This window comes from Parambassis ranga, chromosome 4, assembly GCF_900634625.1.
Source record: "Parambassis ranga chromosome 4, fParRan2.1, whole genome shotgun sequence".
In the NCBI taxonomy this organism is placed as follows: Eukaryota; Metazoa; Chordata; class Actinopteri; family Ambassidae; genus Parambassis; species Parambassis ranga.
This window is the reverse complement of record NC_041025.1, coordinates 20,699,339-20,713,779: the sequence shown is the minus strand read 5'-3', so window position 1 is coordinate 20,713,779 and position 14,441 is coordinate 20,699,339. Positions and strand designations below refer to the sequence as shown.

The window sequence follows — 14,441 nt, the reverse complement described above, 5'->3', positions numbered from 1 at the left end:
AAGGATATTCAAATAAAGGAAGACAAAGCAATCTGAAAGCAGCAGAGATGCTCCAGCACTATCCGTGCAACTGGATCACTACAGACTTTGATATACTGCAGTCTAAAAATATAACAAACACAAGCGGGTAAAACAAGCACCCCTGTAAAGAGTCTAAAGGCCACCTGATGCCTAGAACACAAACCATCCTCCAGCTACAAGCATGAAATCATTTACACATAACCCCAAAACCCTGTACTCCAACAGCACTCCCCCACGAGACACCTGAAGGAACACAGCCTTTCCCAAATACAGAGTTTCCACAATGAGTCTCCTTCAAAGTGAAATCATATGTTTAGCCAGCCGTTTAGCTCCTGTCTCCTTTTTCCCCCACCTTTCTATTGTCTATCCCCTTATCCTCCTCTTTCAGTTTGGCCGATCAGCAGGGACGACCGCCTGTCAGCCTCTTGTCCTTAAGTCAGACATGGCTGCTCCACTCTGCTGGCCTCCAGCACACCTCACCCAGACAGACCAGAGCACAGCATGGCAGCATCCTGGCACTAACACACACACACACAACACAGACAGAGCTTCAATTCAGGCAGACGCTTCCTACTTGCATGTGTGTGTGTGTCTGTGTGTTTGAGGGCAGGAAGCCAGCGTGGTAATAGGATGTTCCTCACTTGCTTTGTAAAGTCTCAAAGAGCTGTGCAGGAGCCAAAAAGCAAAGCAAAAGCTCCAAGCTCCACCGAACACACAGCCAGCATAGAAGGAGATGATTTTTATTTATACTGAAAATTACATTTATGACTAAATAAATAGTTTACAGGTTCACAAAATGAGCCCAGGAATCTTCAGTGACGGGAGAAGTGTCTGAGGACATCACATGGTGATAATCAGTCAACAGAAATCAGATTCTGTCAGCTGAAGCTCAGCTTTAGGGAAATGAAACATGCTATATTAACTTTAATACAGGGACAGCGAAGACAAAATAACTGCACCAGTGCAACCAGTGCAAACAGTTAGTCTAGAGCCCTGTGCTTTGTAAGATAGCAAACCCATATCTTTAGGTTTTTAGTTGTAATCTGAGATACTTTACAGCCCAGATGCACATTAAATCCTCCAAGAAGTGATTATAATCTGACCAATTTGCCAATAAAACTGGGATTTTAAAAATTAAACTAGCCAATCAAGTACCCTTACTGGCATTAGATGGGCAGTCATCTGTAAAACACAACAGCCAATCAACAGTTTTACACGTTATCAACTGAAGGATAATCCCTAATCTGACATCAGACGGCCAACACATTAATCCCATCTGCGGACTCGTCGCAGAGGGATTATATGGCGGTCTGTCAGCCAGTGCCTTTGCTCAGCAGATCAGATGTGCCCCTTACTTCGGACTACAACACACAGGAAACACTGCAGAGATGAGCTGAAACAGATTCAATGAAGGATTTATGGAATATCTCGATTTTTACTTTATTACTTTTTCTCATTTCCACATTGTTGTACGAATCTAACTGTGGTAATTATGAATAGACTGATATGCACACATAAGTCTGAATAATGACTCACCCTTGTACTTTATAAGATTGTGATCATTTATCCATCAATTTTATTATTTATTAGGAGCTTGCAGGCAAGAATTTGCAGTGTTTTCTGTTCTATATCAATTTTTAAATGTTAAATTTATTGCACAAACGATGCAGAAGCTACATTCACATTATTGTAGTAGAGATTCAAACGTGGATAACAGCGGCCAGTATTAAAATCCATTCTGCTGCCAGCTTCTCTTCCATCTGTCTTACTGGGAATACATGCTGACTGCTCACACTTCTTTGTACTCAATCCACAGAAATAAAAAACTGAATGGAAAAAAAAGCATGAATGGGAGTCGTGACACATCATATCTGTGCTCTCTTTTTCACAATGCAAAGAGAGTTAATGCTTTCTCTGCAGCAGCGTGGTTGAGTTACATGTGTGAGGGCTGAGCAAGCAAAAAATTAGCTTATTTTAAACTGCAGATAATAACTACCGAGGTCAGCTGGAGGGGTATCATCATTCTGAGGGAGGGGGATGCTGCTGGTTGCCTCATCTCTGATTACACTGGCCAACACCCCAAAAAAAACACACTACTTTAGACCAATATTCGCCAATTTAAACACATGCTGCAACAAATAATCATGAGGTGAATGAAATAAAATGTAAATCTGTCATTTCTGCAGCAGCTGCTGCTCATTGTTTTCCACACACTTCGGATATATTTGGTCAGTCACGGTGTATTATATTATTATATATGTATTATAGAGGCTGATGCTGTTGATACAAGCATGTGTCAAATCACGTGGAAGTTAAGACAAAAGACTGTAAACAAAGACACACGTTATGTCAATCAGTAAATGGCTGTGAAGTTCTTTTTAAGCAGACGGAACCGGACGGAGGTCTCCCTCCACCCTGCTACCGGGAATCCCTGCCAGAAACTGGGTGTGACACACACACACACACAACCCGTGGAGATACAACTTCGCAACTTGCCACTTGAAACACAAAAGAAAACATCCATCCAGCAGCAGAGGTGGAGGTAGAAGTCGTCAGGTATCCAGGCGGAGCAGGGCAGACTGTCCCCCGGCCGCGGCCCCCGGCTGCCCGCCGTGCCCGTGTTGTCTGGGCGGCGGTAGTAGGGGGGGCTGCTCCCCTGCCTTTTGTTCCGCCGCTGTCACCGCCGTTAAGGTGCAGCGAGGACTAGCTTTAGCTTTAGCCTCTCCGGCTAAAGAGCCGGCCAGCTAGCATCCAGCGTTAGCCGCTCCCCAGCACAAAGCTAAAAGGTAACACGGCACCTTTCTCCCACTCCGGTCCCCTTTAAAAAGTCACCGAGGTGTCCGCGACAACACAGCAACCAAGCCGGAGTTTTTCCTCAGAAACACACTTAAAAAGAGTTTACACCTACCCACAGCTCCGTTCCCCAACTCATGGCGGATTCCCCCTTTTGAGTTCTCCGTTCTGAACGCAGTTTTCCCCGCTCAGACTCTCCCAAACTGCCGCTGGGACTCCGGTCCTCCTCCTGACTGACTGCCTGCTGACAAACACTCCTCCTCCTCCGCCTCTTCCTCCACCTTCTGACTCAGCAGGGCCGCCCAGACCATGGGCCCTCGTCAACAGGGGCCCCCGAAATACTTAACATATCTGTGGTCATCTATTAAAGGTTTTAATAGTGACCAGCAAATAAATAGATAAGATTAAAGTAATAGAATAATTTAAGAATTTATTTTTAATTTAATTTTAGTTATTTTTATTTGTTGTTCTCTGACTATTTAAAGTTTACACACACACACACACACACACACACACACACACACACACACACACACACACACACACACACGTCTCACTCACCACAGACAACAGAAAAATCCAAACAACAAAGTGATAACACATTGTGATCCAAATCCACATTTAGGTTGTTCGGTTCTAGCTCTTGAAACATTAATAAAATATCTATTACCAGTTGATTTATAGAAGAAACATACAAGGCAGTTTATTTAACAGATCAACTTTGATTGAGCAGCTCCATCTAGTGGCCGGGTTGTGTTATTAGAGCTGCAGTTGCCCAGATGGACAAAGCATAAATAGAATCTATATTTTATATGCAAAAAGTCCAGAAGCTGGAGACAACATTGTTTGGCTGCAAATACCTAATCTGAGGCAGGGAAAACTCTGTATAATAGATAAACTACAACTAAGTGGGAGTGGGTGCATGAGGTTAAACATGGACCCCATCATGCCGAGTACCTCTGGGACTGTTTCTGATATTAACTATTACTACTACTACTACTACTCACTAGTGTAAAAATTACCTTAATTCGGGCACATTTTAATATCGATCATTAACTCTAAGGTGTGTACCTTCTTTAGTATTGTGACAAAACCACAATTGGAGTTTCTGAAAGACAATATATTACAATATTCTCATGTATAAAGTTGATATTTAAGGGTGGATATTACAAAAATATTACATGTTGCCCATAGCAACACATCACTGTGGCTCCCTCTTCTGGAAGATTCACAAAAATTCTGTTTTTTCTACTTTAAATGATTGTTTTGGCCATTGCAACCCCAAAACAATTCAAATGTGTATATATTTCTAATCCTGTTTTAATATCTTTGCATCTTCATATTAATCAATAGCTTCATTTGTAGTCTGCAGACATAATATCCCAGGTTTGCTGTAGGTGTGGGTGGTTGTTTACTCTGTGTAGTAAAGTGGGTCTTCTCCTCTTCCTCTGCTGCACCAGTACTTTCCTCCCTTTGTGTATCAAAAACCTTTCCTGTAATATATTAATAAGAGTTTTAGTGAATCACTCTTAGTCTAGCCCGTCACCTGGGACCAATTTGCCTTGGGAAACCCTAGCAGGCTGTTGCCCTTGACAACATAGCTCCTAGGATCCATCAGGCATGTTTGTTTTTTGGCATTTTTGCTTTTTTTCTCTTCTCCCTCTGTTTTAGTCTATTCTTTTTTGGACTTTTTAAATTGATTTTTATCCTTTTTTTCTGCTCCCTCTTTTTGTCTATTTATTGTTTTTATGGTCTTATTGTTTTTTAATGAATTGATTGTTCTATTAAAGGTTTTATTAGTGATGAGCAAATAAATAGCCTAGATAAGATTAAAAAAATAGAATAATTTAAGAATGCATTATAAAGAATATGATCATCTATTTGTTCGATTTGAATTTAATTCAATTTAATTTCAGTTTATTTTTGTTTGTTATTCTCTGACTATTTAAAGTTTACATCTCACACATCACAGACACAACACAAAAATCCAAACAACCAAATTCATGAAAGAAAAAAAAAAGATAAGTGATAACACATTGTGATCCAAATCTAAATTTAGGTTGTTCGGTTTTAGCTCTTGAAACATTAATAAAATATGTATTACCAGTTGATTTAAAGAAGAAACATACAAGGCAGTTTATTTAGCAGATCAACTTTGACTGAGCAGCTCCATCTAGTGGCCTGGTTGTGTTATTACAGATGCAGTAGCCCAGATGGACAAAGCATAAATAGAATCAATATGTTATATGCAAAAATTCCAGAAGGTGGAGACAACATTGTTTGACTTTTTTATTATGAGGAGGTGGTTCATATACAATATAAACAGGTACATCAGTATCAATCAATCCATAGGTGTGCCTGCATTAGCTTCTGGGTGACAGGTGAAACCTTTTTTTTGCCTTCACTGTTTTTGTGAAGAAGGAGCAGACTATAGGATGCAGGTTATGTAACAGAGCACTCCTGGGTGCAAAGGTCACCATGAATCAGACACGTTTATCATGTTTCTATAGTTACAAAGGCTGTACTGTAGAAGCTACTGTGCCGGGTGGAGACGATTGAAATGATCTCAGTGCAGTAAATCACAGAGACACACCTCTGCACATAAAATGTTTCAAAACAGTAACCTCTGATCCCGTGAACATTTTCTAATGGGCCTCACAAGGGGGACATTTGTGCTACTCAAAAAATAGTTCAAGAATATATGAACTAATACATTATATTCTCTATGGAACAAACTACCACCTGCTCTTAAATCCACAACTACACTTCACCTATTAAAAAAACTATTAATAACCATATTATGCTTATATAATGTTTATTGTGGATGTATGATATCTGATATATATATTATTTGTATGTTCGTGCTTGATAATGTCATAGGGGAGGCGTTTTTATAAGACCCTAGGGTCTTCCTGACCTCTCCTGCACAATTGTTTTAAAACTGTTTATTAATGTTATTATTGATATTTGTATGTGCAAATAAAAATCGAATCTAATCTTGTACATTTCTGTGAAAATCATAGACTGACCACAGACTGGAAGTCAAGATCTCATGAGGTCACGCTGCTCTGAGGAGCAGCTGGTTGTGGAGGCTGATGAGCGTTTTGTAAACAGCAGTTTTAATACTAAAACTTACAAATAAAGTGAAAATGAAAGTGATGCTGTCTGTGGGAAATGAAACAGGACAGCATCCACAGTGAATGTCTGACCTCCGCCTTCATTAACAATGCTTTGTCTGCCTGAGTATGTCAGGACAAGGACCAGTGTCCTCACACATTATTGGCATTAATGTGTGAGGACATGCGGATTTTTTTACATTTTACATTCTAGATGAGACTTCAGCTAGAAAAAGAAAAACAAGTTGAGCCACTCTTTGCAGGTGGGTGTGCTGCTGCAGAACTTCCTGAACTTCACCCAGCTTCTCTTCCTCCTATGGTGTAATACTGAAAAAAATACAGAGCGAAAGCATTTGCTGTTCTGCAGCACAGTTAAGGTGTGTCCATGCACAGCAGGTTGTGCAAACATTTCCACATCCCTGATTGGCTCGCTATAAACCCTCATTAATCGCGCAGTCATGCGTCCCACCCACAGCCTGTCCACAGGATCCCTGCACTCCCTGCTCCGTACATATCTGCAGCGGTGCTACAGCGGATCATCTCGCAGTTTTCGGGGGCACTTCGTGAGTTTCGTGGGTTTTGCTTTCACTTTCTTTCTGTCTTTGACGCTGAGTCGGTGCGAACACAGCGTGTTTCAGTCATCGCTGGATAAAGATCAGGTAATGTAACAATATCCTTATAATAAACACGCGTTATAATAAGTTGTTATTCTTGGCATGTCGTGGACCTTTAAAAATGACGCATGCGTGTTTATTTCCGGGTCTTGTGGTCGCCTGAATGCAACTTTACTCAGAATCACACAGTGAGGCGCAGTGAGGGGAAATATAACAGGCCACTGATCTGTGGACACTAAATAAAGGCGTGTGTGAAGTAAAAGGAACACAGATGATGTTGTTTACAGCTTTATTACAGCTCATATTTCATCTTCTAGAGAGTTGTAACCCACACTTTGGTTCCTTTCTGTAACTTTTGAGATCTCTCTAAACTATGTAACATTGTTTATACTGTGAATTACAGGAAAAGTACACACCACTCGCCATGGCTGCACTCAGCTGCTCAAACACTGGTTTCGCTCTGGAGCTCTTTCGCGCTCTGAGCCAAGCAAACTCCACCGGGAACGTCTTTGTGTCTCCGCTCAGCATCAGCTCAGCCATGGCCATGGTCTACCTGGGAGCCAAAGGAGACACCGCCGCTCAGATGGCAAAGGTCAGCACGTAGCACGCTGTGATACTAACTTGCATTGTGAAATGTAGTCAGTGTGTGGCCTGGAAGCATAAAACATCATGTGAGCTGAGGTGTTTAGGGCGTGCTGTGTTTCTAGGAACTACATTAAAGGTGTGGCATTGACTGTACTATGACCGCAATAAATCCTCCCCCTAGAAAAAGATATGTATTGTTTGCTAATGTAACAACTGACAGATGAAGAAGGGTGTAACTACAAGAGACTGGTTTGATTATGGAATGTTTACCCAGGAAGCTTCTGATAAATGGCCTCTGTGGTGGAAGAGTGAGAGGAGGCTTCAGCCCAGCGGCATCATTTCATCCACAGAGGCTCAGGAGGTTGATCTATAAATCCATGAACTATTTTAGACCACTTTACCCACTCCTTTAAAAAAACCCAATGAATAGAAAAATTACTTAAGATGTCCAGGAACAATAATGTGTTGTTATAGAAATTTAATATTGTGCACGTCAGCGTGACAATATCCGCATCCTCAGAATGCCCCAATAACCTGCTGGTATTTGACAGCACTTCTACTCACCTAGGATGAAGAGAAGGTGTCCATAAAGCTCAGATAATATCACCACTGAGAAATATGTGAATATTACAGGTGTATGTGATTGTTTGACCTTGGCCTCCATCTTTCTGTGAACTTCTGCTACAGCAGGTTTTTGCTACCATTCAGCCACTAGAGGATTTTATGTGTATATGTTTATATGTATTATTATTAAGTGTTGGATGAGTTTGGGAGCAGGAAACCTTGCAACTCAGTCTTCCATACAAACATGGGAAATTATCTTTATGGAGCTGTTTGTGTGCAAAGTCTCATCAAGATGGGTGATCAATAATTTAGTGGCTTAAAGTGAGAAATAAAACCAAGACGTTTTGCTGCTCCTTCAAGCAGCTTAATCAATTACGAACACAGTTAGAACTGATGAAGCAACCAAAGGTCTTTAAAGGTAGGGTAGGAGATTTCATTCTGATGCACTTTTTGTTAAATTAGTGTAACTTCTCTTTACAATCTGATAGCAACCGATTAGTTCGGCAGTTTCGCATTAAAACGAAGAATATGAATCATCTGTGGAAGCTATAAAACGCTAAAAACATCAGCCAATCCTCCGGGTGGACCCTGCGCGGAGTATTGGCTGGTTGTCACTCTCTTCCTGCTCTGCGTGCACCAGAGAGGTACGTGCATGATGGCCGAAGTCACAGACCGCAGCTCGTCTTCAGGTGATGCACGTCCATGTGATTGGAGGCGTGGCTTCGGGGTGAGCTCCGAGAGAAAGGGGCTGACTCTCACAGAGTTTTCAAAATCTCCTACCCTACCTTTAAGAAAGCTCTACAAGTCCAGTTGCTTTGCTTCATCCACTTGAATGAAAATGAGCTGGATGACTGAGAATCGTGTCTTTGTTTCCACAAATTATTGTAGCTTTTCTAAAATTGTGAATTGAACAGACTCAGTAGACAAGCTGGTTGTTGTCCACATACTTTTGACCATGTTTGATGTACTATGTAAGACAGTTGCAAGTGTATATGCTAAAGTTATTAATATAGCATAGCTTAATCTCAGTGTGTGGTCCTAAATAAAATCTGTGATTTAACCTTTTTACACAGGCGCTCTCGTTCAGCTCTGTCAAAGATGTCCACGCAGACTTTCAGGCCCTAAACAGTGACATCAACTCTCCATCTGCGTCATACATCCTGAAGCTAGCCAACCGTCTGTATGGAGAGCAAAGTTCCCACTTCCTCCCAGTGAGTTTTTCATACGTCTGCTCATCAATTATTCTGATTGAATTTAAGCTTGAATTGATGCACACTCACCTCCTTCCTGTAGAGTTTCCTTGATGCCACACAGAAGTACTACCAGGCAGACCTGAAGGCGGTGGATTTCATTGGAGCTCCAGAGGCCTGCAGATCAGAGATCAACAGCTGGGTGGAGGAGCAGACAGAAAGTCAGAATATGCAGATTATATAACAGTGAATCATATCATAGCATTCTGTGTGAACCAGAGCTAAATGTTGCTTTGTGTGGGTGTGTGTGTGTTTTCTTCCCTTCAGATAAGATAAAAGACCTTCTAAAGCCAGGAACAGTCAGCGTAATGACACGACTGGCTCTGGTCAATGCTATCTACTTTAAGGGAAACTGGATGAACAGATTTGATGTGGCCAACACGAAAGAGATGCCCTTTAAACTCAACAAGGTGAAAACTAACACAAAACTCTGCCTGTTAACAGAATACACACTTTCTAACATGGTCACCCTGATGTTTTTTGTTTTTCAGAATGAAACCAAAGCAGTCCAGATGATGTACCAGATGAAGAAGCTGCCCTACAACTACATCCCTGACCATGATCTGCAGATCCTGGAGCTGCCGTATGTGGGTGAGGAGCTTAGCATGTTCGTCCTGCTGCCCGGGGAGTCCACAGATGGCTCCGACCCTCTGCTGAAGGTACACAGTAGCTGCCTCCAAAAATGTTTATAGCAGTTTTTTTTTTACATACTAAATGTGTTTGTTCTGTTCCAGTTGGAGAACGAGCTAACGCAGGAGAGGCTGGATGAATGGACCAACAGGGACAACATGGACATCCACTCAGAGGTCCTTATTCACCTGCCAAAGTTTAAGCTGGAGGAAGACTACGAGCTGAACGAGCCTCTGGCCAAACTGGGCATGAAGAATGTGTTCTGCGCCGGAACGTCTGATCTTTCGGGCATGAACGGCCAGGGCGGACTCTTCCTTTCTACGGTGGCCCACAAGGCCTTTGTGGAAGTGAATGAGGAGGGCACGGAGGCAGCAGCGGCTACGGCTGGCATGGTAGCATTCTGCATGTTAAGGGAGGAGCACTTTATGGCAGATCATCCCTTCCTCTTCTTCATTAGGCACAATAAGACCAAGTCCATCCTCTTCCTTGGCAGGTTCTCGTCTCCTCAGTAGACAGATCAGGTGGAGGAAGATGGTGGACCAGTGCAAATAAAAAGATCTGAAAAATATATGAGTGAACGCTTTTTTCTGTAATATGTGCCAAATAAAAACTGCTTTACTGCTCAAACTGCTCAAATAATAGAAGTGACCATTCAAATAAACATTGAAAAACTTTGATCATTTTGGATTCAGTTATTGAGTTGTTGTGGTTTGGCGGTATGATTGGTTTGATTCTTACATGGACCTGGATCCAGCATTCCTCTAAGGAAAAACAGAGTCAGCCTGTATCAACCTAGACCACAAGGACCAGCCAACTGGTTCAATGCAAGTGTCAACCATCAGACAAATTAACAAATGAACTATATTAACAAATGAACAGTCCTCAAGAGCATATGAATGAAAAGCAAACATGAGGCACTTTAACACTCCTATAATTACCTCAAAATACAGCAACGGTTCAAAGCAATGCTGGAGTATGGAAGAGGATTAGGAACAAAAGAAGGTCATGACAGAATTCTGACTTTAACCCTCAGGCGTCACTCTAAATTACTACCCTTTTGTGTCATTCGTGGACAAAAACGTCCACTTCCAAAAAACTGCTATAAAAAATTAACAGATTAATATTTTTTCTTACTTTTTTCTGCATAAATATGTTAAACAACTTCAGCCCTGCTCAAAACTACCAAACATTAAATCATTCTGAGGAATTTAACCTTTTAAATGCCAGTTTGATTACTTGATGTCACAGTAATTTTTTAGGAAGAAAACACAAAAAATGAGTTATTTTCCACCAAACAAAAGTTAGGTGGCTGAAAATTGAAAATTAGAACATGCTACTACTTAGGAAAAGTAAAGTGTACCTACGATGTGTTGTGATGACTGCATTAACGTAATATTCACTGAAAGGATGAATGAATGTGTCAACTTTTACCTGCTAGCAAACAAAAACTTTGGCTACTAAGGTTAGCTTCTCATGTCACAACACAGTTTTGTGCAGAACATGCAACTACTTTCTCTCAACTAGCTACCCGAAAGCTGTCTGTTTTAGGAGCATCAGCATTAAAGTCAAAATTCTGAGATTAAATTCAGAATCCTGACCAGAGTTATTCCTAAACATAAAACTACCTGCGTGGTATACCAAACCGGATGTGGTATTTTAGACATAAAAGTAAAAGTAAGGAATCGTGTAAAAATGTTCTAATAGAAAATACATAACTGAATGTTTGTTGATTTAGTTGCGTAGTGATGGTGTAACTCCACTAATACAGTAAAACTGACAGTTTAGGATGTCTACCCGAGCAATAAAAACAACCTGAAACCTTTATTTTGAAGGTCATATTCGGAAATGAGTTTACACTTCCTGACTTGACACTTTTTAGCACAACACCGGCTTCTGTCCTGTCTGAAGCTTGCTAACGGGTGAGAAGATACTTTTCATAAAGCTAACGTTGTTTAACTGATCTGACTGTATCCTTTTATGAAAAGTAAAGTGTCCCCGCGGTGTGTTGTGATGACTGCATTGATGTAATATTCACTGAGAGGGTTTAATGTGACAGCTCCTACCTGCTAGCTAACAGAAACTTTGGCTACTAAGGTTAGCTTTTCACGTCACAACACAGTTTTGTGCTGAAAGGTAAGCTAGTTAGCTATAGTGATTTAAATAACTTCAGTGCTTCTTATGTAAGCTTTTTAAAGTAAAATAACTTTAGTACTGATATAGTGATATATTGTGCCGTTTGCCTGAGCTGCATACACACCCACCTGTACGCTCTGTCAGTGTCTTATTGGTAATCTTGGTCATTGATAGAAGTGCCCAGATATTTTATCTAAAATACAAAATAAAGACCCTTGAACAAGCCATATGTTACTTACTTTATGTAAATATGAATGTTAATATGTTTTACTCTTGGATTATTACAGGTAAATTAACATGTAAACAGCTTTCTAATACTGTAACTCACTGAGGCAGAGCTAATTTTACTTAGTTTATATGTTGTCACTTAGCCTACAAAGCTTAATCAGTGTATTTTATACCATTAATTATGTAAAGAGTGGGTGTAAAGTGGCATGTGATTTTAGCCGTCACATAAAAGTAGTGCCAATAAGATGAGGTGTAGAAAAACAGTATCAATAAATTATAATACTTATAACTGTACTTGTACCAGTGCTTGAATACCTATCTTTACCTTCTTTAAACAGATGAACTGTGAGGGCGATCCCACTCCAATGAGGGTGTTGGTGACAGGAGGGTCCGGCCTGGTTGGTAGGGCTATACAGCATGTGGTCAAAGAGGAGGGGGGAGCCAGAGAGGGAGAGGAGTGGATATTTCTTTCATCCAAAGATGCCAACCTCAAGTGAGAGCCGCCCCTACTACATGTTAATGAATTCAGAGGTTGTGTTAGGATCTTTCTTTACCCGTTTTGTGGACCCTTCGCAGGAACACGGACCAGACACGGGCTGTGTTTGAGAAACATCGGCCCACCCATGTCATCCACCTGGCTGCTATGGTGGGAGGGCTTTTTAAGAACATGAAGTACAACCTGGACTTTTGGGTATGAGGAAGAAGCTTTTCTGCACATTTACTAGACGTAGGTTGAAAGCAGACTTGTATAATAACAGTATTCAAACGTGTCATGATGATGGTAGTGATGTGCCTGTCCTCTCCAGAGGAACAACATTTACATCAATGACAACGTGCTGCAGGCAGCACATGAGGTGGGCGTGGTCAAGGTGGTGTCCTGTCTATCTACATGCATCTTTCCAGACAAGACAACCTATCCCATTGATGAGACTATGGTAAATAACTAAGAGTGTTCTTCTGCAGACTCTGTTTACCAGTCAACACAAACAACAGCTGAACTTTAATTGTTCCAGATCCATAACGGTCCACCTCATGAAACCAACTTTGGCTATGCCTATGCAAAGAGGATGATTGACGTTCATAACAGGCAAGTGGACCCACCAGTTGTTAAACTATGCAGCTTTAAGTGTTTGCTGAGTTATGTGTGTGTTTCACAGGGCGTATTTCCAGCAGCATGGACGATGCTACACAGCTGTGATTCCCACCAATGTGTTTGGTCCTCATGACAACTTCAGCATCGAGGATGGTCATGTGCTGCCAGGGCTCATACACAAAGCATATATTGCTCAAAGTAAGTCTGTTGTCCTGTCATGACACACAACTGGAGACTTATAATAATAACAGTATGTACAAAAGGACATCATCCACTTGTTGTTTTGTTGGTCAGAGGAGGGGACACCGTTGGTGGTCTGGGGCTCTGGCACTCCCAGAAGGCAGTTCATTTACTCTCTGGACTTGGCTCGTCTCTTCCTCTGGGTGCTGAGGGAATACCCAGAGGTCGATCCTATCATTCTCTCCGGTGAGTCCTCATACACAGCGTGTTAATGAGGGTTTTAAGTGTAGTGATGACGATGGTTCTGTTGCTTTCAGTCGGAGAGGAGGACGAGGTGTCTATCAAAGAAGCAGCGGAGGCTGTTGTTGAGGCACTGGGATTTAATGGAGGAGTGGTGGTATCCTTTCAATTATGCTAGTTATCTGCTTCTGCTTAGATTTAGCATATTAACTACATATATGTGTATTTTTGTTGCTTTTCCTTCACTTATTTCAATTGATAATCTTTATTTTTCTTATATAAAAAGGTGAATAATCCAAAACAGTATTTAACTTGACTTGTGACGTTCAGTATGACACCACTAAAGCAGACGGCCAGTTCAAAAAGACAGCCAGCAACGCAAAGCTGCACCACTACCTGCCAGACTTCAAATTCACTCCCTTCAAACAAGGTGAGGCTGTTGTTATCTGTGTAGATGCTGTGTGAATCATCTGCCTGATGGCTTCTTCTTGTTCTCACAGCTTTAAAGGAAACCTGCGATTGGTTTGTCACCAACTATGACACGGCTCGCAAGTGAACACCTCATCAAACAAGCTGGCCCCAGGTCTGCTGAGAGGAGTAGCGGCGCTGACGTGTGGACAGGACTTAAAGAGGGGAAACGAGGCAGAGCGGCTGTGAGTGAACGAAGTCCGTCAGTCTGCTCACGAGCCGATCTATAAAACTATACTCACACCTGCTGCTCCAAACGGTTGTGTTCTAACTACAGTGTATTCTACTGCCTGTATGTAGGATTTTCAGAGTTTTATTCACTATGGTAGTGTTATCAGTTCCTTCAAATCTTGGATCGATCGGCATTCTGTCCTCTATAAACCTTTTCAGCAGGTCATAGTTGTATCTCTGAAGTACCTTCATTATTGAAGGGTTTGGGAGTTGAAAGAGCTTGGGATCGTCTCATTTTATTTAATGAACAGGAAGTTTTTTTTAAACTTACTATACCGGCGCTGAGCCAAATAAA

At 41.4% G+C, this 14,441-nt stretch overlaps 3 protein-coding genes across 7 annotated transcripts in view; 2 read left to right on the top strand and 1 right to left on the bottom strand.

Moving 5' to 3' along the window:
* The window catches only part of fnbp1l (formin binding protein 1-like), a 37,750-nt gene extending 34,695 nt beyond the window's left edge, over window positions 1-3,055 (bottom strand). For both annotated transcript variants that reach the window (XM_028404250.1, XM_028404251.1), the window contains exon 1: window positions 2,930-3,055. In XM_028404250.1, the coding sequence (XP_028260051.1) occupies window positions 2,930-2,953 (24 nt within the window). In that variant the 5' untranslated portion in view covers window positions 2,954-3,055. The remainder of the gene's footprint in view (window positions 1-2,929) is intronic.
* Window positions 3,056-6,382: 3,327 nt separating this feature from the next.
* serpinb1 (serpin peptidase inhibitor, clade B (ovalbumin), member 1) lies at window positions 6,383-10,141 on the top strand. Of its 3 annotated transcripts, none has more exons than XM_028404489.1 (7): window positions 6,383-6,589; window positions 6,948-7,136; window positions 8,767-8,904; window positions 8,987-9,104; window positions 9,211-9,353; window positions 9,435-9,602; window positions 9,678-10,141. In XM_028404489.1, the coding sequence occupies exons 1-7, from the start codon at window positions 6,389-6,391 to the stop codon at window positions 10,083-10,085; spliced, it is 1,365 nt and encodes a 454-aa protein (XP_028260290.1). In that variant the 5' UTR covers window positions 6,383-6,388; the 3' UTR covers window positions 10,086-10,141. The 3 variants fall into 3 exon arrangements, with proteins under 3 accessions (XP_028260290.1, XP_028260291.1, XP_028260292.1); XM_028404490.1 differs by lacking the exon at window positions 6,383-6,589 and adding an exon at window positions 6,692-6,789; XM_028404491.1 differs by lacking the exon at window positions 6,383-6,589 and adding an exon at window positions 6,720-6,800.
* Window positions 10,142-11,418: 1,277 nt separating this feature from the next.
* LOC114434629 (GDP-L-fucose synthase-like) lies at window positions 11,419-14,438 on the top strand. Of its 2 annotated transcripts, none has more exons than XM_028403949.1 (10): window positions 11,419-11,492; window positions 12,273-12,427; window positions 12,511-12,625; window positions 12,741-12,869; window positions 12,948-13,021; window positions 13,092-13,225; window positions 13,322-13,453; window positions 13,525-13,604; window positions 13,778-13,877; window positions 13,948-14,438. In XM_028403949.1, the coding sequence occupies exons 2-10, from the start codon at window positions 12,273-12,275 to the stop codon at window positions 14,001-14,003; spliced, it is 975 nt and encodes a 324-aa protein (XP_028259750.1). In that variant the 5' UTR covers window positions 11,419-11,492; the 3' UTR covers window positions 14,004-14,438. The 2 variants fall into 2 exon arrangements, with proteins under 2 accessions (XP_028259750.1, XP_028259751.1); XM_028403950.1 differs by lacking the exon at window positions 11,419-11,492 and adding an exon at window positions 11,523-11,706.
* Window positions 14,439-14,441: the final 3 nt, after the last annotated feature.

What these genes read in the sequence shown, in the direction of transcription:
- serpinb1 (XM_028404489.1), top strand. Translation starts at nt 6,389, where the DNA reads ATGCGTCCCACCCACAGCCTGTCCACAGGATCCCTGCACTCCCTGCTC. An exon ending in CCGCCGCTCAGATGGCAAAG is followed by an intron (nt 7,137 to 8,766) that starts GTCAGCACGTAG and finishes CTTTTTACACAG; the next exon opens with GCGCTCTCGTTCAGCTCTGT. An exon ending in TGCCCTTTAAACTCAACAAG is followed by an intron (nt 9,354 to 9,434) that starts GTGAAAACTAAC and finishes TTTGTTTTTCAG; the next exon opens with AATGAAACCAAAGCAGTCCA.
- LOC114434629 (XM_028403949.1), top strand. Translation starts at nt 12,273, where the DNA reads ATGAACTGTGAGGGCGATCCCACTCCAATGAGGGTGTTGGTGACAGGA. An exon ending in ATGATTGACGTTCATAACAG is followed by an intron (nt 13,022 to 13,091) that starts GCAAGTGGACCC and finishes TGTGTTTCACAG; the next exon opens with GGCGTATTTCCAGCAGCATG. An exon ending in CAAAGCATATATTGCTCAAA is followed by an intron (nt 13,226 to 13,321) that starts GTAAGTCTGTTG and finishes TTTGTTGGTCAG; the next exon opens with AGGAGGGGACACCGTTGGTG.